Consider the following 22,500-nt stretch of genomic DNA (forward strand, 5'->3'; position numbering starts at 1 on the left):
TTTCACCGCCTGTCTTGTTTAGCCGATTGACTTTCCATTATTGAGCTGCCCTAAGGGGATAGTTTGTTTAAAGATCCACTAAAACGCTATTCGCGCTATAATGACTTTCGCTGCTGCCATTGCAGGTGAAGTTCAATATTCTACTGGGACCACTGGATAAAATCTATGCATTAGTAGTAACCCCCCCTCAAATTTACCAACATACTCGCAATACTCTACACACAATGGCACTACCTAGCAGGGGAGGGACAGCAAAGACGTTTCATGACATGGAAAAAAAACGGAGAAATGAATAGTAATAGTAAGACACGACAAAACTTTCAGATGTTGCTCAATACACTTAGCAAGGCTTTTTCACAACAACAATTACCGCTGTTGGGGTGTACGCTTTCGAGGGGATGAAACTAGACACATGTCTAGACTTGAGAACACATATAAAGATTTAAAAAAAACCGAAGCTTACACCGGAAAATTAAAATTTAAAGAAAAGTTGTTTGACAATAAAAATCTGCGATAAAATATTATAAACAACATGGCACGACGTTTCGACGTTTCCAGAACGTCATTATCAAGTAAAATGAAGTAATGAAATAGAGTATATATACATAGTGAAGATATCAATAAATTAAAAGGCATTAAAAGTTAAACAAAGAGTTTGGCCCTAGTGGAGTCGCTCTGGGTATTTAAATTGGGTCTTATTGTTCTTATGTATAACATTTCATAAACGAGACAATCCCATTTCGTGCTACAATTTTAAGCATTCTAAACTGGCTCTCATTGAGTAAGTCAATGTTCCCATGGGCATCTCTCAGATGGCGACCAATGGCAGAATATCGATCAGCAATGCGTTGAAACAGATGTCGCGTCGTATATCCGACGTAATTTGAATCACACAAAATCACATTTAAAGCAATAACCACGCTATGCTGATTTACGATACGTGGCTTGATTTCTTTAAGCTTTAGATGCTGCTCAAGTTTCTTGCTTGAACTTGCTTGCTTTCGGCCAAAGAAAAGTTGGCCGGCGAAAATAAAACGTGGATGGATTCCTCAAACGTGAAAACCGGACTGCTATATAGTCTGTTAGGGTCTGTCATTTTACCAAGGAGGATTTCAAACGGGATCTCAGGTATATGAATATTGGTCTTGGTGGCATTCGCTTCATACGGAAAACTCAGTGAAATAGTCCAAAATATCATTATATTGGAACGAGGAAAACTGAATCAAGCCATATATAGACGACTTTCACTGTTATGCGCTAATAAACGTAACTTGAAATGTGGTTAAATTTGGTTAGCAGTATAATGAAAACGATTTACTCTTACCATTTGATGGAAATATATCAATCGATCGTTTGTTTTGAAGTTGTAACAGGGATCTCGTAGAAAGCAACAGTAGACAGATTAAACTTGATTTCCAGGCAGCAATGAGCGCGGGATAGCACTGCAAGTTTTCTTTGTAAAACTCCTGCATATAACTTTCATATAAACCCTGTTTAACGACCACGAGGTAATCTGTTCAGAGGTGGAGCCAACATCAATACAATTTAGCCTCTGGATTAAGATTCAAGTTCACAAAGTATTGCTCTCCTCTCCTGTGTTTGTCTTCTTTACATCAAGTACAATTTAGCCATCCGGAGAAATTCTTGACTATTGCTACGTCATAGCCTTGTTTTCATGCACAAAACAAAGATGGCGGATTTCAATTTCAATTTGCCTACTTTTGAAGCGTTATTGTTGACTATTAAACACATTTAGTCCAAATGAGTGGTCAGATCAAGTATGACAATACCGGTAAAGAACTTTCGATTCAGAGAAAATTTTTCTAGACCGTACTTTCCCTTTAAACAAAACACACACAAACAGCTGTAACAAACGTTCGTGAAACTCATATTAATAGCATATCAATAGCTATTAATATGCTTTTACTATGTTTGTTACCGCTGTTTGTGTGTTGTGTATGATCAAACGTTTCTTAATTGTTCTTTTTTTGGTTTTTTTTTAAGGAGAACTATTCAGCAGTACACCTGTCAACGTAGTTTCTTCTCCGACCGGTTTCGTCTGATTACAAAGACTTCTTCAGGGATAAAAAGCGAGTGAACTCTATTTACACCTACGGTTTACAGTATAAAGGGTGTTAACAAAGGACGAAATCACGATTTAAACTACGTGCAGGATATACGCGGGGCTCCTGCATTGCCTAAAAGTGTATGCTTTAGTCCTCGGGCTCCCGTCACGAGAAAGTGTGAAATGAGTGAGAGAGAGAAGGAAAGAGAGAGAGGGGGAGAGGGAGGGAGGAATGAATTGAGTGAGTGAATGAGGGTAAAAGGGACGAAGAAATTGAGTGATTGAGTGGGTAAGTGAGTGAAGGAGTAGGGAGGGATCTAGTGAATTGGCCCTGTTCTTCATGGCCGAGCTCCATTCGATTAAAGAGGAAATCAGGAGTCTATAAGACGAACTACAATAGCTGTAATTTGATTTAATGACAACCCATAGAAAAAAAAGAAAAGGTAAAAACACCCCTGAGGGAATAACTACGTCGTTTATGACTGCTACAAATGTGGACAAAATGAGAGTTGCCTTTAATAATGGTGCTGAAACTTTTTATTTCTCTTTCCTCTTTACAAAATAAATTACTGAACTGTTTTTGAGAAACAAATATTATCGTGATCGAAGGCGTGTTTACTCTCTTTTGTCATTATTTCCTTTCGTATTGATCATCAAAGGACACAGCTGAAGCTTGCTCCCTTGCTTCACATTTAAGGCTTCTCGCCATTTGACAAATGCTTCGTACTTCCTCTCCATTTATCTGCTTGTGAGAAGAAAGCACAGATAGAGATAAGTAAAGGTTATCTGCCAAAGAGACAGTGTAGCAGTAGCAATCATCATGGAAGATATTCCATAAATATGCTCGAGCTACTGTATCGTTAGCTTAGCCCGTTAACCTCATCGGAGTCAAGAGAAAATTCAGTCCTTGCACCGACACTTTTTAATTGTTAGCCTTTTTGCCTTCTTTTCCCTTCTCCCCGGAACACTGGTATGGCAAAAAAAAAAAAAAAAAAAATCGAACGGTGGTACATCTTCAGTACAAAAAAAGGCAGTCAAAATACTGTCAGTGAAAGCCGTACTTGTTCTATTCTGTGCTTGTATCACAGCAATGCAACAAGCCGTTTCGTCAAACTGCTGAAAAGTGGTGTAAATTAGCCAGATGAGTCATTAAAGCCCCTAGGAGAAGAATAATAGATATTCCTGTTGTTGTATGTTTGTAACCCTCGATGATGCCAATCCAATGCCACCCTTCTGGGTGGCATTATCCTCCTGGATAAGTTGACTCCCTCAGTTTTCTAGAATTCCTTCGAATCTCAGGATGGATCATCTCAAGGTGGATCAACAACTGGTCTGACGAATAGAAGATAGAAAAATAGATAGAATAAAAGAAGTTTTCTTGTTTGGACAATTCGAGTTGTAACCTTGAAATTTTTACTAAGGACGGTAAAGGCTTCACTGAGTGTTACGAGCATTCGATTCTTTTCATGAGCCTTTTATAACGAGGCTACATGTAGATCCTGGAAATTCAACTCTAGACCAAAGAGAAACATTTGTTGATTAAATAATATTTGTAGTTCAATTTAGAGAACGCATCCTGGAGTGATTGTGTTACTCTGTAGAGAAAAAAAAATTAGTACGCGAGTATTACCGTAAGTAGTCTCTAGGTCATCGCAATATAAATTCTCCAAACCTGTTGATTACTTTCCATTCGTCTTTTCCCTTCCCCATAGATTGTTGTGCGACCCATTGGAGCGAAGGCTTCTCCATGAGAAAGTAAACTTGCAATCACTAGAATAGTCGAGAGAATTTGGATGCTGATCACTTTCATCTTCAGCAAAATTATGCTGCGGAGATATACTTTTTAATATCTTTGTTTTTTTGGCACAAACTTTTCTCCTACGTTTATAAACGTTTCTTTTGTAACTTGATATGTTTAAGTGCTTCTTTGAGGTAAGACGAACCTTTCCATTTGCTCAGTTATAAATGTACTCCTTGACGAAGTTAATAATATTCCGCTTTCTGTATTACTACCGGTTTATCACATGAAAAGTAAACCAGTGACATCTTTCCAGGTCAAAATTCAAACTATCAGAGGGATTGAATTTATGTATTGAAGAGTCACCGTTTGACGGGTTTACAATTAAGAACGTGCATGTGAGATAATTAGGATTCATTTAAAGTATTCGCTTTGTTGGTGTTGTAGCTTTGGTTTAGGACATTCTTGTTTTGAATTGGGGAGAAATAACTTTCTCATTAAGTGGCTTGAAGTTAAAAAAAAAAAAAAATCAAACTTGCTTGCTTGACTTTTGGTTGTCCCTTTATCAGATGTACACTTTAATTTGAGTTTTTCTTCGGGAAAATACCACGCAACTTGCAACAAATCCGCTCGTATTGTACGTCAAACCATCACAACTACCACATTCGAGGGTTTGGCTCTTCCTCACTAGAAATCATGTGTTGTTCTTAATTGATTTGCGGTTCACTTTTATCTATAAACTCACTACCCACGTTTCGTCGGTTTGTGGCTATATTTTGTCCCTAACTTTCGTTGGTAAATGTGGAAAAAAACCTGAATAATTTGTAAAAATTTGAATTTTCTATAAGGCGCGCTCTATATGTGCCCACGCTGAGAAGATATACGACCTTTAACATTTAATGGACACTAAAATAAACAAATTATAAATGCAAAGTCCAAGTGATGGCAGTGCATTAAGACTTTGTGTGCTTTATTCGTTACCCGGAGTGTATGCGTAGTTTTTAACTCATTAGCATGATGCTAAATTGCTCATGATGTCTGGCCAATTTTATTTGTTAGTATAGGTAACCGCATGATTTCAAGTGCACTTTGGAATAAACAAGCACGAATAAATGTTTTCAAAGACGACCAAAATTCTATGAGCCCGTAGGGCGAGTGCAATTTGTAGTCTTTGAAAAAATTACAAGTGCTTATCTATTCCAAAGTAATCATGTGATTACTTATTAATAATACACATTCAAGGCGTTCGATTCCTTTAAACCCATACGGAATTTGCAATTTGGTTTCAGTCTTGCATATAACACCACAGTTAGCCAAACAACATTAGAAACAAAGTTCATCTGGTGATATCCGACGGCAAAAGATGCATTTGTTATCGAAGACCATTACTCGTCGGTTTGAAGATTCCAAATATCTATTTTTCACCGCCTGTCTTGTTTATCCGATTGACTTTCCATTATTGAGGTCCCTAAGGGTATATATTGTTTAAAGACCACTAAAACGCTATTCGCGTTATAATGACTTTCGATGCCATTGCACGTGAAGTTCAATATTCTACTGGGACCACTGGATAAAATCTATGCATTAGTAAGTACCCCCTCAAATTTACCAAACATACTCTCAGAATACTCTACGCACAATGGCACTACCTAGCAGGGGAGGGACAGCAAAGACGTTTCATGACATGGGAAAAAATGGGAGAAATGAATAGTAATAAGTAATAACACGACAAAACTTTCAGATGTTGCTCAATACACGTAGCAAGGCTTTTTCACAACAACAATTACCGCTGTTGGGGTGTACGCTTTCGAGGGGGATGAAACTAGACACATGTCTAGACTTGAGAACACATATAAAGATTTTAAAAAACCGAAGCTTACACCGGAAAATTAAAATTTAAAGAAAAGTTGTTTGACAATAAAAATCTGCGATAAAATATTATATAACAACATGGCACGACGTTTCGACGTTTCCAGAACGTCATTATCAAGTAAAAATGAAGTAATGAAATAGAGTATATATACATAGTGAAGATATCAATAAATTAAAAGGCATTAAAAGTTAAACAAAGAGTTTGGCCCTAGTGGAGTCGCTCTGGGTATTTAAATTGGGTCTTATTGTTCTTATGTATAACATTTCACAAACGAGACAATCCCATTTCGTGCTACATTTTTTAAGCATTCTAAACTGGCTCTCATTGAGTAAGTCAATGTTCCCATGGGCATCTCTCAGATGGCGACCAATGGCAGAATATCGATGATCAGCAATGCGTTGAAACAGATGTCGCGTCGTATATCCGACGTAATTTAAATCACACAAATCACATTTAAAGCAATAAACAACGCTATGCTGATTTACGATACGTGGCTTGATTTCTTTAAGCTTTAGATCCTGCTCAAGTTTCTTGCTTGAAACTTGCTTGCTTTCGGCCAAAGAAAAGTTGGCCGGCGAAAATAAAACGTGGATGGATTCCTCAAACGTGAAAACCTGACTGCTATATAGTCTGTTCGGGTCTGTCATTTTACCAAGGAGAATTTCAAGCGGGATCTTCAGTTATATGAATATTGGTCTTGGTGGCATTCGCTTCATACGGAAAACTCAGTGAAATAGTCCAAAATATCATTATATTGGAACGAGAAAACTGAATCAAGCCATATATAGACGACTTTCACTTTTATGCGCTAATAAACGTAACTTGAAATGTGGTTAAATTTGGTTAGCAGTATAATGAAACGATTTACTCTTACCATTTGATGGTAATATATCAATCGATCGTTTGTTTTGAAGTTGTAACAGGGATCTCGTAAAAAGCCACAGTAGACAGATTAAACTTGATTTCCAGGCATTTATTTTACAGCAATGAGCGCGGGATAGCACTGCAAGTTTTCTTTGTAAAACTCCTGCATATAACTTTCATATAAAACCCTGTTTAACGACCACGAGGTAAATCTGTTCAGAGGTGGAGCCAACATCAATACAATTTAGCCTCTGGATTAAGATTCAAGTTCACAAAGTATTGCTGTCCTCTCCTGTGTTTTTCTTCTTTACATCAAGTACATTTAGCCATCCGGAGAAATTCGTGACTATTGCTACGTCATAGCCTTGTTTGCATGCACAAAAACAAAAATGGCGGATTTCAATTTCAATTTTCCTATTTTTGAAGCGTTATTGTTGACTATTTAAACACATTTAGTCCAAATGAGTGGTCAGATCAAGTATGACAATACCGGTAAAGAACTTTCGATTCAGAGAAAATTTTTCTAGACCGTACTTTCCCTTTAAACAAAAGAACACACAAACAGCGGTAACAAACGTCGTGAAACGCATATGAATAGCATATCAATAGCTATTAATATGCTTTTACTATGTTTGTTACCGCTGTTTGTGTGTTGTCTATGATCAAACGTTTCTTAATTGTCTTTTTTGTTTTTTTTTTTTAAGAGAACTATTCAGCAGTACACTTGTCAACGTAGTTTCTTCTCCGACCGGTTTCGTCTGATTACAAAGACTTCCTCAGGGATAAAAAGCGAGTGAACTCTATTTACACCTACGGTTTACAGTATAAAGGGTGTTAACAGAGGAAGACATCACGATATAAACTACGTGCAGGATATACGCGGGGCTCCTGCATTGCCTAAAAGTGTAATGCTTTAGTCCTCGGGCTCCCGTCACGAGAAAGTGTTGAAGTGAGTGAGAGAGAGAAGGAAAGAGAGAGGGGGAGAGGGAGGGAGGAATGAATTGAGTGAGTGAATGAGGGTAAAAGGGACGAAGAAATTGAGTGATTGAGTGGGTAAGTGAGTGAAGGAGTAGGGAGGGATCTAGTGAATTGGCCCTGTTCTTCATGGCCGAGCTCCATTCGATTAAACAGGAAATCAGGAGTCTATAAGACGAACTACAATAGCTGTAATTTGATTTAATGACAACCCATCGAAAAAAAGAAAAGGTAAAAACACCCCTGAGGGAATAACTACGTCGTTTATGACTGCTACAAATGTGGACAAAATGAGAGTTGCCTTTAATAATGGTGCTGAAACTTTTATTTCTCTTTCCTCTTTACAAAATAAATTACTGAACTGTTTTTGAGAAACAAATATTATCGTGATCGAAGGCGGTGTTTACTCTCTTTTGTCATTATTTCCTTTCGTATTGATCATCAAAGGACACAGCTGAAGCTTGCTCCCTTGCTTCACATTTAAGGCTTCTTGCCATTTGACAAATGCTTCGTACTTCCTCTCCATTTATCTGCTTGTGAGAAGAAAGCACAGATAGAGATAAGTAAAGGTTATCTTCCAAAGAGACAGTGTAGCAGTAGCAATCATCATGGAAGATATTCCATAAATATGCTCGAGCTACTGTATCGTTAGCTTAGCCCGTCAACCTCATCGGAGTCAAGAGAAAATTCAGTCCTTGCACCGACACTTTTTAATTGTTAGCCTTTTTGTCTTCTTTTCCCTTCTCCCCGGAACACTGGTATGGCAAAAAAAAAAAAAAAAAAAAAAAAAAAAAAAAAAATCGAACGGTGGTACATCTTCAGTACAAAAAAAGGCAGTCAAAATACTGTCAGTGAAAGCCGTACTTGTTCTATTCCGTGCCTTGCAACAAGCCGTTTCGTCAAACTGCTGAAAAGTGGTGTAAATTAGCCAGATGAGTCATTAAAAGCCCCTAGGAGAAGAATAATAGATATTTCTGTTGTTGTATGTTTGTAACCCTCGATGATGCCAATCCAATGCCACCCTTCTGGGTGGCATTATCCTCCTGGATAAGTTGACTCCCTCAGTTTTCTAGAATTCCTTCGAATCTCAATTGTTGCTTGCAGGTGATTTCGATACCGTGGCATTTCCTCAATATTTCAGGCTTGTTAGAAAGAAAAATGGGATACGAGGAAGGTGGATCAACAACTGGTCTGACGAATAGAAGATAGAAAAATAGATAGAATAAAAGAAGTTTTCTTGTTTGGACAATTTGAGTTGTAACCTTGAAATTTTTACTAAGGACGGTAAAGGCTTCACTGAGTGTTACGAGCATTCGATTCTTTTCATGAGCCTTTTATAACGAGGCTACATGTAGATCCTGGAAATTCAACTCTAGACCAAAGAGAAACATTTGTTGATTAAATAATATTTGTAGTTCAATTTAGAGAACGCATCCTGGAGTGATTGTGTTACTCTGTAGAGAAAAAAAAATTAGTACGCGAGTATTACCGTAAGTAGTCTCTAGGTCATCGCAATATAAATTCTCCAAACCTGTTGATTACTTTCCATTCGTCTTTTCCCTTCCCCATAGATTGTTGTGCGACCCATTGGAGCGAAGGCTTCTCCATGAGAAAGTAAACTTGCAATCACTAGAATAGTCGAGAGAATTTGGATGCTGATCACTTTCATCTTCAGCAAAATTATGCTGCGGAGATATACTTTTTAATATCTTTGTTTTTTTGGCACAAACTTTTCTCCTACGTTTATAAACGTTTCTTTTGTAACTTGATATGTTTAAGTGCTTCTTTGAGGTAAGACGAACCTTTCCATTTGCTCAGTTATAAATGTACTCCTAGACGAAGTTAATAATATTCCGCTTTCTGTATTACTACCGGTTTATCACATGAAAAGTAAACCAGTGACATCTTTCCAGGTCAAAATTCAAACTATCAGAGGGATTGAATTTATGTATTGAAGAGTCACCGTTTGACGGGTTTACAATTAAGAACGTGCATGTGAGATAATTAGGATTCATTTAAAGTATTCGCTTTGTTGGTGTTGTAGCTTTGGTTTAGGACATTCTTGTTTTGAATTGGGGAGAAATAACTTTCTCATTAAGTGGCTTGAAGTTAAAAAAAAAAAAATCAAACTTGCTTGCTTGACTTTTGGTTGTCCCTTTATCAGATGTACACTTTAATTTGAGTTTTTCTTCGGGAAAATACCACGCAACTTGCAACAAATCCGCTCGTATTGTACGTCAAACCATCACAACTACCACATTCGAGGGTTTGGCTCTTCCTCACCCACGCCAGTGGGTTTTAACTCATTAGCATGATGCTAAATTGCTCATGATGTCTGGCCAATTTTGTTTGTTAGTATAGGTAACCGCATGATTTCAAGTGCACTTTGGAATAAACAAGCACGAATAAATGTTTTCAAAGACGATCAAAATTGTACGAGCCCGTAGGGCGAGTGCAATTTGTAGTCTTTGAAAAAAATTACAAGTGCTTATCTATTCCAAAGTAATCATGTGATTACTTATTAATAATACACATTCAAGGCGTTCGATTCCTTTTAAACCCATACGGAATTTGCAATTTGGTTTCAGTCTTGCATATAACACCACAGTTAGCCAAACAACATTAGAAACAAAACTCATCTGGTGATATCCCACGACAAAAGATGCATTTGTTATCGAAGACCATTACTCGTCGGTTTGAAGATTCCAAATATCTATTTTTCACCGCCTGTCTTGTTTATCCGATTGACTTTCCATTATTGAGGTCCCTAAGGGTATATTTTGTTTAAAGACCACTAAAACGCTATTCGCGTTATAATGACTTTCGATGCCATTGCACGTGAAGTTCAATATTCTACTGGGACCACTGGATAAAATCTATGCATTAGTAAGTACCCCCTCAAATTTACCAAACATACTCTCAGAATACTCTACGCACAATGGCACTACCTAGCAGGGGAGGGACAGCAAAGACGTTTCATGACATGAGAAAAAATGGGAGAAATGAATAGTAATAAGTAATAACACGACAAAACTTTCAGATGTTGCTCAATACACGTAGCAAGGCTTTTTCACAACAACAATTACCGCTGTTGGGGTGTACGCTTTCTAGGAGGATGAAACTAGACACATGTCTAGACTTGAGAACACATATAAGAATTTAAAAAACCGAAGCTTGCACCGGAAAATTAAAATTTAAAGGAATGTTGTTTGACAATAAAAATCTGCGATTAATATTGTAAAACAACATGGCACGACGTTTCGACGTTTCCAGAACGTCATTATCAAGTAAAAATGAACAAAACAAATAGAGTAAATATATATAGTGAAGATAATAATAAATTAAAAGGCATTAAAAGTTAAACAATGAGTTTGGCCCTAGTGGAGTCGCTCTGGGTATTTAAATTGGGTCTTATTGTTCTTATGTATAACATTTCACAAACGAGACAATCCCATTTCGTGCTACATTTTTTAAGCATTCTAAACTGGCTCTCATTGAGTAAGTCAATGTTCCCATGGGCATCTCTCAGATGGCGACCAATGGCAGAATATCGATGATCAGCAATGCGTTGAAACAGATGTCGCGTCGTATATCCGACGTAATTTAAATCACACAAATCACATTTAAAGCAATAAACAACGCTATGCTGATTTACGATACGTGGCTTGATTTCTTTAAGCTTTAGATCCTGCTCAAGTTTCTTGCTTGAAACGTGCTTGCTTTCGGCCAAAGAAAAGTTGGCCGGCGAAAATAAAACGTGGATGGATTCCTCAAACGTGAAAACCTGACTGCTATATAGTCTGTTCGGGTCTGTCATTTTACCAAGGAGAATTTCAAGCGGGATCTTCAGGTATATGAATATTGGTCTTGGTGGCATTCGCTTCATACGGAAAACTCAGTGAAATGGTCCAAAATATCATTATATTGGAACGAGAAAACTGAATCAAGCCATATATAGACGACTTTCACTTTTTTGCGCTAATAAACGTAACTTGAAATGTGGTTAAATTTGGTTAGCAGTATAATGAAACGATTTACTCTTACCATTTGATGGTAATATATCAATCGATCGTTTGTTTTGAAGTTGTAACAGGGATCTCGTAAAAAGCCACAGTAGACAGATTAAACTTGATTTCCAGGCATTTATTTTACAGCAATGAGCGCGGGATAGCACTGCAAGTCTTCTTTGTAAAACTCCTGCATATAACTTTCATATAAAACCCTGTTTAACGACCACGAGGTAAATCTGTTCAGAGGTGGAGCCAACATCAATACAATTTAGCCTCTGGATTAAGATTCAAGTTCACAAAGTATTGCTGTCCTCTCCTGTGTTTTTCTTCTTTACATCAAGTACATTTAGCCATCCGGAGAAATTCGTGCCTATTGCTACGTCATAGCCTTGTTTGCATGCACAAAAACAAAAATGGCGGATTTCAATTTCAATTTTCCTATTTTTGAAGCGTTATTGTTGACTATTTAAACACATTTAGTCCAAATGAGTGGTCAGATCAAGTATGACAATACCGGTAAAGAACTTTCGATTCAGAGAAAATTTTTCTAGACCGTACTTTCCCTTTAAACAAAAGAACACACAAACAGCGGTAACAAACGTCGTGAAACGCATATGAATAGCATATCAATAGCTATTAATATGCTTTTACTATGTTTGTTACCGCTGTTTGTGTGTTGTCTATGATCAAACGTTTCTTAATTGTCTTTTTTGTTTTTTTTTTTAAGAGAACTATTCAGCAGTACACTTGTCAACGTAGTTTCTTCTCCGACCGGTTTCGTCTGATTACAAAGACTTCCTCAGGGATAAAAAGCGAGTGAACTCTATTTACACCTACGGTTTACAGTATAAAGGGTGTTAACAGAGGAAGACATCACGATATAAACTACGTGCAGGATATACGCGGGGCTCCTGCATTGCCTAAAAGTGTAATGCTTTAGTCCTCGGGCTCCCGTCACGAGAAAGTGTTGAAGTGAGTGAGAGAGAGAGGGGGAGAGGGAGGGAGGAATGAATTGAGTGAGTGAATGAGGGTAAAAGGGACGAAGAAATTGAGTGATTGAGTGGGTAAGTGAGTGAAGGAGTAGGGAGGGATCTAGTGAATTGGCCCTGTTCTTCATGGCCGAGCTCCATTCGATTAAAGAGGAAATCAGGAATCTATAAGACGAACTACAATAGCTGTAATTTGCTTTAATGACAACCCATAGAAAAAAAAGAAAAGGTAAAAACACCCCTGAGGGAATAACTACGTCGTTTATGACTGCTACAAATGTGGACAAAATGAGAGTTGCCTTTAATAATGGTGCTGAAACTTTTTATTTCTCTTTCCTCTTTACAAAATAAATTACTGAACTGTTTTTGAGAAACAAATATTATCGTGATCGAAGGCGGTGTTTACTCTCTTTTGTCATTATTTCCTTTCGTATTGATCATCAAAGGACACAGCTGAAGCTTGCTCCCTTGCTTCACATTTAAGGCTTCTCGCCATTTGACAAATGCTTCGTACTTCCTCTCCATTTATCTGCTTGTGAGAAGAAAGCACAGATAGAGATAAGTAAAGGTTATCTTCCAAAGAGACAGTGTAGCAGTAGCAATCATCATGGAAGATATTCCATAAATATGCTCGAGCTACTGTATCGTTAGCTTAGCCCGTTAACCTCATCGGAGTCAAGAGAAAATTCAGTCCTTGCACCGACACTTTTTAATTGTTAGCCTTTTTGTCTTCTTTTCCCTTCTCCCCGGAACACTGGTATGGCAAAAAAAAAAAAAAAAAAAAAAAAAAAAAAAAATCGAACGGTGGTACATCTTCAGTACAAAAAAAGGCAGTCAAAATACTGTCAGTGAAAGCCGTACTTGTTCTATTCTGTGCTTGTATCACAGCAATGCAACAAGCCGTTTCGTCAAACTGCTGAAAAGTGGTGTAAATTAGCCAGATGAGTCATTAAAAGCCCCTAGGAGAAGAATAATAGATATTCCTGTTGTTGTATGTTTGTAACCCTCGATGATGCCAATCCAATGCCACCCTTCTGGGTGGCATTATCCTCCTGGATAAGTTGACTCCCTCAGTTTTCTAGAATTCCTTCGAATCTCAGGATGGATCATCTCAAGGTGGATCAACAACTGGTCTGACGAATAGAAGATAGAAAAATAGATAGAATAAAAGAAGTTTTCTTGTTTGGACAATTCGAGTTGTAACCTTGAAATTTTTACTAAGGACGGTAAAGGCTTCACTGAGTGTTACGAGCATTCGATTCTTTTCATGAGCCTTTTATAACGAGGCTACATGTAGATCCTGGAAATTCAACTCTAGACCAAAGAGAAACATTTGTTGATTAAATAATATTTGTAGTTCAATTTAGAGAACGCATCCTGGAGTGATTGTGTTACTCTGTAGAGAAAAAAAAATTAGTACGCGAGTATTACCGTAAGTAGTCTCTAGGTCATCGCAATATAAATTCTCCAAACCTGTTGATTACTTTCCATTCGTCTTTTCCCTTCCCCATAGATTGTTGTGCGACCCATTGGAGCGAAGGCTTCTCCATGAGAAAGTAAACTTGCAATCACTAGAATAGTCGAGAGAATTTGGATGCTGATCACTTTCATCTTCAGCAAAATTATGCTGCGGAGATATACTTTTTAATATCTTTGTTTTTTTGGCACAAACTTTTCTCCTACGTTTATAAACGTTTCTTTTGTAACTTGATATGTTTAAGTGCTTCTTTGAGGTAAGACGAACCTTTCCATTTGCTCAGTTATAAATGTACTCCTTGACGAAGTTAATAATATTCCGCTTTCTGTATTACTACCGGTTTATCACATGAAAAGTAAACCAGTGACATCTTTCCAGGTCAAAATTCAAACTATCAGAGGGATTGAATTTATGTATTGAAGAGTCACCGTTTGACGGGTTTACAATTAAGAACGTGCATGTGAGATAATTAGGATTCATTTAAAGTATTCGCTTTGTTGGTGTTGTAGCTTTGGTTTAGGACATTCTTGTTTTGAATTGGGGAGAAATAACTTTCTCATTAAGTGGCTTGAAGTTAAAAAAAAAAAAAAATCAAACTTGCTTGCTTGACTTTTGGTTGTCCCTTTATCAGATGTACACTTTAATTTGAGTTTTTCTTCGGGAAAATACCACGCAACTTGCAACAAATCCGCTCGTATTGTACGTCAAACCATCACAACTACCACATTCGAGGGTTTGGCTCTTCCTCACCCAGGCCAGTGGAACTAGAAATCATGTGTTGTTCTTAATTGATTCGCGGTTCACTTTTATCTATAAACTCACTACCCACGTTTCGTCGGTTTGTGGCTATATTTTGTCCCTAACTTTCGTTGGTAAATGTGGAAAAAAACCTGAATAATTTGTGAAAATTTGCATTTTCTATAAGGCGCGCTCTATATGTGCCCACGCTGAGAAGATATACAACCTTTAACATTTAATGGACACTAAATTATAAATGCAAAGTCCAAGTGATGGCAGTGCATTAAGACTTTGTGTGCTTTATTCGTTACCCGGAGTGTATACGTAGTTTTTAACTCATTAGCATGATGCTAAATTGCTCATGATGTCTGGCCAATTTTATTTGTTAGTATAGGTAACCGCATGATTTCAAGTGCACTTTGGAATAAACAAGCACGAATAAATGTTTTCAAAGACTACCAAAATTCTACGAGCCCGTAGGGCGAGTGCAATTTGTAGTCTTTGAAAAAAATTACAAGTGCTTATCTATTCCAAAGTAATCATGTGATTACTTATTAATAATACACATGAAAAAATTCGAGATGGTTAAAGGGATACCCTACACCTCATAGCAACTTTTGCTTAAAAGGTAGTCAGTTAACATCATAATTACGGAAAAAACGATAAAATACATGTAAGCAAAAACTAGAAAAGTCTGCAAATCGCCAAGAAATAACAAAAATGTTGGTCAGTATAAAATATGGACTGCGTACTGCGGACTCAGACTGCGGACCGGGTATAAAACGCGTGGACCAGGTATAAAACGTGGACTGCGGACCGGGTATAAAACAAGGAACAGGTATAAACGCGAACTGCTGACTAGCTATGAAGCAAGGACTAAGTTTTCAAAAACGGAGAATAGAACAAAACTTGGTTTGTACTGGCCCAGATACAGATACAGGCCTTGAGTACTTTTATTCCGTGTCAAGATATTGTCACGTACACAGAAATGCTCAGTTACAACATTGACTAGACTAGAGAAAGTAAGAGTAGAGACTTTACTCCACGAATTTAAAGAGGAAAGGGAAAGGAAAGGAACTTTATTCAAGCGTCTAGTCGTTCTACATTCGCGCACTAAAATCAAGTCAAACACTATAGTGGAAAATTTGCTATGGGGAAGAAAGGAAACACTTTTGGCATAACTTTAACCCCACGTATATTTCCGTTTTTCATATTAAAGTCCTCTGACTGTTGTTGTCGTAGTTCGAGCCAGGATGGTCAGATGAATTCAACACACACGTAGAGTGTTTTGGCTCGTCACGCAATCCTTACTTCGAAAGTCTGCGTAAGAGGCTTCAGATAAAGTCGGTACTGTGTACGTTTAAATCATCGCTGTTTGCAGACGGACCCGTGCGACACTGGGGTGAACAAAAAGTTGTATCAATCGCAACAAAATGTTTATTTCGCGAATAAATAACGAGATACCCGTCCAAACATCACAGTGCATGGACTCTGTTCCAAAGATCTGTTAATGATTGACAGGCCACATGACGTCATGTGCACGGAATGCGCATAACGAAATATTTCTAAATTTTTACTGGCTTGCCAGTATGGCAATCCCAGTCGGAAAATGAGCAATATTTCTCTGTTGTTTTATTATTATTTATTTTTTTCCGTGTTGGTAAAAGTCTTGCCTGTCACACCCTGCGTATTTTGTTAGGTTTGATGGGGTTGGGGTAATGCGTAGATTTCTCTGGTGCACACAGGAGAACACTGATTTCATTAAGTTGCAATGGCGTCGAAAGTCATTGTATCGCGACCAAAACCCTATTGTTTATTAGCCAATAATAATCCAGAATTTCGATGTGTAATTTGCACTGGTATTACACTTTTTGCACTGTGTTACACTTGAATTGCACTGCTCTCAGCCAATCAGAATCGAGTAATTTTTATATACAGAATTTAAATATACAGAAAGAAGCCCTCTTTTTTCAAAATCTTTCTAATGTATTCGAAAGAGAATAATTTCCCTTCTCGACGGACATGAAAACAGCACTCTGCGGTAATCTATCGTCTATGCTTCGAAAGCAGAATCGACGACAGGTTTCAACAAAGAAACTTGATTTTCTCTTCCTCTTGCATAACGTAACTGTCCATAGCCTCCGCAAGTCTTCCTTTCAAATTCTCTTTCACCAGTCGGGTAAAATATGACCTAAAATTTCAAAACTTATAAGTGATGACTTCGGCTGTGCTTCGGTTCTCTAATAGGGCTATGACTTGTTTCCATATCTTAGAATGCCCTTGGACGATGGGGGCCTGGGTTCCTAACAATTACACGATGTCATTATCGGACGAGCTTACGCTGTAAAAATATGAAAAACAGGCAGAATTAGAGCTTAACGTAAAAAAAAAAGCGTTTCTGAGCTAAGCCGCGCTGATCTACAGTATTTAGTTCTACGCGTACCACTTTGAACATGATGCTTTATTACGTCAAACGTACTGCAGAAATTATTTATCATACAGACCGTGAAAACTTATACACGAAAGTTTGAATTGAAAACAAAACTTGACAAACAAAAGAGAAAAGAAAATAACCAATAGAAGACTGGATGCATTATTCTTGTCAAAACTCTGTGAATATATTTAAATCAAAAGCAACGGTCAAATAAAGCAAAAGGAATATATAAGTAAACAATTCAAAATAATACGGTTAACAAGTTTTTCCTAACGACACTTCCACTTTTGGCCGTGCCTATTTGACATTTCTCATTCCCAGGCAGTTCAGTGGTAAGCTTCTTGAACCAATGTTTGGCCAAAGGCCTTGTGAAAATGTCTGCTAGCATCTCATTAGTGGCATCGTATTTCACATAACGAAAGTGATATCGTATATCAATATGCTTGGTCCTGGCATTACCAACAGGATTCTTCAATCATGTACGTCCAATACACACGAACTGAATCGGGTCGTTCAACGTTCAAGTCGACCCGACTGACGGAGGTCAGGTCGTGATTGCCCGAAGTGAAGGTTTCATCGATCTTCTTCTTAGTGTCTCGATGGATCGTGTCGGATGGTGATGGGTCGTACGAACCGACAAGGCTTAAGACGACCCCACTATTTAGCAGTCAGGTGGTGACAAACGGTGCGCTGTGCAACAAGCGCGCTAGAAATGTATATGCCTCCATTCCATCAATTTATTACCAAATTCATGTCACCATAGAGCGGTTTTCAATTGAGTGTCGAAAGTAATTAGCGAATTACGTTGGTTTTGCATTACTTCACTCAGTGGTCGGTTCAAAGTTCTTGGCCCGCTTTTTTAACCGATCAGAAGCGAAACCAAAACCAATCGTGGCTCGCGCGTGCACATTTTCCCGCGCTTTGTGTCGGCTACGTGTAACTAATTTGGAGTTTTGATTGGCCAAAGTAATTACTTTGGTTTTGGCTTTACGACACTCGATTGAAACTCGCTCTATTTTCACCAATGACAATGATCAACACCCGCAATTTTTGTATTCGCTCTTACGAAGGGATAACGCTCAAAACGTCAATGCACCTCAAGAGCGCTTGTTAGCGAGCGCGGTCTGTTCAAATACCCGATAGTTCCATGTTAAGTAATTGTTGCAGTACAGACAAACATTTCGCACTTACTAGTAAAATATCAGTGGATATACTAGGCAAAATTATGCAAGAAGTTTAAGGAACTTCTTGAGGCATCCCCTCGGTGATGGGTTATGCCTTTTGGAGATTACACAATGACTCTGGAAGTCTTGCCTAGTAGTCGTGAGAGCAATCGCCTCCCACCAATGTGGTCCGGGTTCGATTCCCAGACTCGGCTCTATTCTGCTCCGAGAGCTTTTTCTCCAGCTAATCCTGTTTCTCCCTCTCCTCAAAAACTAACCTTTGATTTACGTTAATTTGTACATTTCAGTTTACAGTGCCCTTAATTAATTCTACAGCGCCAGAAGACTAGACAGTTAAATAAAGTTCCTACCCTTTGACTTTTTCTCATGAAATGACTAAAAGAACGCCAGTGTGCATTTATCCAAGAATGACCATTATTCATTGAAATATCAAAATAAGTACAAGATATATTTGCGGCCCGATCGCGTGTTGTGAAGATGAAAAACGTGAACCGAAAAGAAAAAAAAGAGCGAGCTGAATTCATTAAGTTGTAAATGTAATAATAAACACTTAATGACTGGTCCCGAGGGAAACAGTTCATTTTGTTTCCCGAGAATCGCAAAGTTTCCCCGAGGCGCAGCCGAAGGAAACATTGAACTTCAACAATGATTTCAAGAGGGACCGATGGAGCTAATATACAAAATATATCCGCTCACAAGGTGTTTCATTATTGGCTGGAAAATTTCTGTGCTGGCAATCCCGTGCGTGGCAGGGGTTCTTTCAGACGATTGCTTAATAGCGTAGTTTTTATTTAGGAAAAGGAAAAGCGTGTTTTTCAGCGAGTGCGGTCGAGTTTCGCAGTGTTTCCTGGGAAATATGTCAACTGGCAAGCTTGCTATCAAATCTGTGGCGCGACATGTGACGAACAGGTCATGTGACAGATGTCAATTGATTTTGGAAGCAAAGGACGAGTATCGTCATTCAAAATTCAGTTATTTGCTCCGCTTCCATCGTTTCTGGAGAAACCAGAGTTGGGCTTCTTCTATTTGTTCTGTGGACTCCTCACGTGGTTCTATGGCAACGTTCGCGTTCCTCATTTTATTTTCTAGGGACAGGTAAGCTTCTTAACCTTTATTGCACATTGACATGCTGCATTACTTTGAATCAATTTTCCGAATTCGCGCTCTGATATTATGATTTGTCTCTTCTCTGGCGCTACGCGCCAGCCCTTTCTATCTCCTGTTCAAACGAGATTCTTCATTCTACCGTCATTTGGGAAAAGAAGTTTGCATTAAAGGTAGGATTCAACACATCTCACTAGAAATCTGTAAAACATAGAGCAAAAATTTAAATAGCCGAAACTTTGCTGTTCTGGGTCTTGGTCATGTCTGGCCCCAGAAACCATGTCCCTGTATCTACATAAATATTCTTTGAACGATTGAGTGTTTAAGGGTCCAGTTGTGTTTGGAGGTCTGAAAAAACCCCTCTCAGCAAGCGAGCACTTTTCTGGTGTGACAATATTAACCGATCATGCAAATTTGTACCTGTTTTTAAAAGAAACGAAAAAAAAAAAAACCATTCCCAGGCAAAAACGTTAGTGACTTAACAAGCAAATAACATTCGATTTGATTACATGCATAAAAACAGGCATAAAATTGTTTCGACCTCCGGCCAACAAATATTGTTATTGACTTTGGTTTCTAGCAAAATGTTATTACTTTTAGATCAAAACAACAATCCTTTGTTTATTAGAACCTTTCTTACAAAAACTTTGAGGCTGAATATGACCAGAATTTAAGAACGTCTCAACAACATCTTCAGCATGAGAGTCACTTAAGAACGACGATCTTTATGATGCTCATTTTTGGTGTGAGTAGTATAAATAAAAGTAGAATAAATGTATAACTGTTTTCTAACAGGAAAATAAACCCAAGTACTTAGGAACACAGCACAGGAAACATTCCTGGTCACGTCCAAATTGATTTATTGAAATTCAATACCACGTAACTGTAAAACACATTAAGAACGTTTTCAGGCTGAATTCGTCGTGAAAAAATAAATGAATAAGTAAGAACATTCAGCAGCCCCCAAAATAAAACGTTCTTTAAAAAAAGACAGAGTGTGCCTGTTTTGGAGCTGGATTTATTAATTATATCCCTCGCTCGAGAACGGTGAGAACAATGACGGTGATCTTCTTGCCGGGTCTGCGATTTCGTGAGAGGTTCCAATTAAAACATCGAAGCTTTTTAATGAACTTGCGGAGTGTTTGCGATCACGCAAGGGGTTTCCTGCAAAACATCAAAACTTACTCAGCTGCTCAATTAGTGGAGAAGTGTTTGCGATTTCCTAAGAGGTTCCAAAACATCGAAGCTTTTTAAATGACCTTGTAGAGCAGTGTTTGCAATCTCGTAAGGGGTCAGTTTAAAACAGAAAAACGTGCTCCAATGCTTAATTAGTGGAAAAAGTGTTTGCGATTTCTTAAGAGGTTCCAAACATCGAAGCTTTCTAAGTGAGCTTGTTGAGAAGTGTTTGCGATCTCGTAAGGGTTTTAAAACATCAAAACTTGCTCGGTTGTTTAATTAGTGGAAAATTGTTTGCGATTTCTTAAGAGGTTCCAAAACATCGAAACTTGTTAAGTCAACTAAAACACCACGAGGAACATCGAGACGTTTTTTTTTTTCAATCCATCCAAGAGCGACTGAGATTTTCACTGCAAAAAGTTAAAAACACAAAAAGGATATTCTTAACTCTATAAAACTGCCCTAAATTTCTTAACTAACGTACAAAAATAGTGATATTTGCTTCAGTTTTTTCTACTTAAATATCGAATGGAATATGTTAGCTTAACTTTTGCTAGAAATGTTTGCGATTTTCGTAAGCTAAGGATTCTTTTAGTGAAACGTGGAAACGTTTAAAGTTAGCTGGAGGAGAAGTGTTGAATTTCTTTTTGTAAAATTAAACCAATACAACTGTAGCTATTCAAACATTGACTGATGATATTCTTTTGACTTTTCCATACAGTCTTTTGGAAAAATGCAACTAAGTACAAGTTAAAATTAAGAAATATGCTTCTTGCAGGGCTCGAAGAAGATATGGGGTTTTACTTTGTTTCATCGTGTGCAAGCAATTTCCAACAGCGTGCGAACAAATACTGACTGCAAAGACAGCAATCGCTCTCAACGGAAGAAGTTTGTGAATTCTCAGACATTTTGTCATGGCTGCCCTAGCGACCGTTTACACAAGCAGAAGAATTAATCAATCACCTCTCTAAAGTGACCTCATTCCAGCTGTAGAGGAAAAAAATGCCAAGAAAACACTTTACAAAAGAAACTTCACTGAAACGTCACTATTGGTGGGGAAGAACATTGCGTCTCGCAGCTACTCTTCCCGGGAATTTCACAATTTTATGTTTTGCAACACAATTACATTTTTTTCCCTCACGTGATTACCAAGAACAATACTACGCAAACATAAAGTTTCGTCAACGAGCTCAAAACTCAGAACAATATCACCAAAAAATAGTTTATTCGACCTAATACAGTATTCTCGAATTTCATTTCCAAAAAATGCTCGAAACAGAACGCGTTGGGTTTGTCCATGTTTACACCTCATTTCACAGATTTTTATTATGTGTTCATTGGTCTTGACATCTAAATAGCTACAAGTAGCACGCCCTAAAAAATACTACCTCCCACTTTAATCAAGCTTGTGATATGGGATCAAACAAGATCCTCTAAATTTCAGGTAGTTTTTCTTAGTTGCCGCCAAGGAAACTCCTGCCTTTTACGAGGCTTAGAAGACGATCTGATCCGCAATATTTTCGAAATTTTATCAAGAGACGTTATTTTCTTTCAGGCTATCACGAGCTCCAGAAATGACCTTTCTTTTCGTTTCCATCATAATCCTGCAAACGTGGCACACACAAGGTAAGCCCTGATCAATACTTTGAATTATAGAGGAAAACTCGCAATCAACTGACAGCATTTGGAAGCTCGCATCCAAATGGCTCTTTTAACACTGAAGAATTTTTTTTCCATAGTCTCCTCAGTATAGTTTTATAACTATTTTGGGCTAACTACTTTACTTCAGCTTCAATCATGCCGAAAAACCGTCTGACACAACAAAACAAATGAACTGGACGATTTTGCGTGAACCATGTATAATAATGCAAGT

The 22,500-nt window shown here is 37.9% G+C and overlaps 2 protein-coding genes and 3 long non-coding RNA genes across 8 annotated transcripts in view; 2 read left to right on the forward strand and 3 right to left on the reverse strand.

Annotated features, from left to right (window-relative positions):
- The window catches only part of LOC138040980 (uncharacterized), a 233,648-nt gene that overhangs the window by 99,728 nt on the left and 111,420 nt on the right, over positions 1 to 22,500 (forward strand). The gene's annotated exons all lie outside the window — the stretch shown is intronic.
- On the reverse strand, positions 2,585 to 3,927 carry LOC138041324 (uncharacterized). The gene is made up of 2 exons (XR_011130797.1): positions 3,738 to 3,927; positions 2,585 to 2,807 (listed from the first exon to the last, which is right to left on the reverse strand). It is a non-coding gene; the product is annotated as an uncharacterized lncRNA (long non-coding RNA).
- Positions 7,823 to 9,236, reverse strand: LOC138041325 (uncharacterized). The gene is made up of 2 exons (XR_011130798.1): positions 9,047 to 9,236; positions 7,823 to 8,045 (listed from the first exon to the last, which is right to left on the reverse strand). It is a non-coding gene; the product is annotated as an uncharacterized lncRNA (long non-coding RNA).
- LOC138041326 (uncharacterized) lies at positions 12,815 to 14,177 on the reverse strand. Its single transcript, XR_011130799.1, has 2 exons — positions 13,988 to 14,177; positions 12,815 to 13,043 (listed from the first exon to the last, which is right to left on the reverse strand). It is a non-coding gene; the product is annotated as an uncharacterized lncRNA (long non-coding RNA).
- Positions 19,307 to 22,500, forward strand: part of LOC138041327 (cartilage matrix protein-like) — an 18,254-nt gene continuing 15,060 nt past the window's right edge. Inside the window, exons 1-3 of one of the 3 annotated variants that reach the window (XM_068887099.1) lie at positions 19,307 to 19,442; positions 19,554 to 19,624; positions 22,183 to 22,253. In XM_068887099.1, coding sequence (XP_068743200.1) covers positions 22,202 to 22,253 — 52 coding nt within the window. In that variant the 5' untranslated portion in view covers positions 19,307 to 19,442; positions 19,554 to 19,624; positions 22,183 to 22,201. The remainder of the gene's footprint in view (positions 19,443 to 19,553; positions 19,625 to 22,182; positions 22,254 to 22,500) is intronic. The other 2 variants (XM_068887101.1, XM_068887098.1) reach the window with 2 other exon arrangements.

Source organism: Montipora capricornis, chromosome 3, assembly GCF_036669925.1.
Source record: "Montipora capricornis isolate CH-2021 chromosome 3, ASM3666992v2, whole genome shotgun sequence".
NCBI lineage: Eukaryota > Metazoa > Cnidaria > Anthozoa > Scleractinia > Acroporidae > Montipora > Montipora capricornis.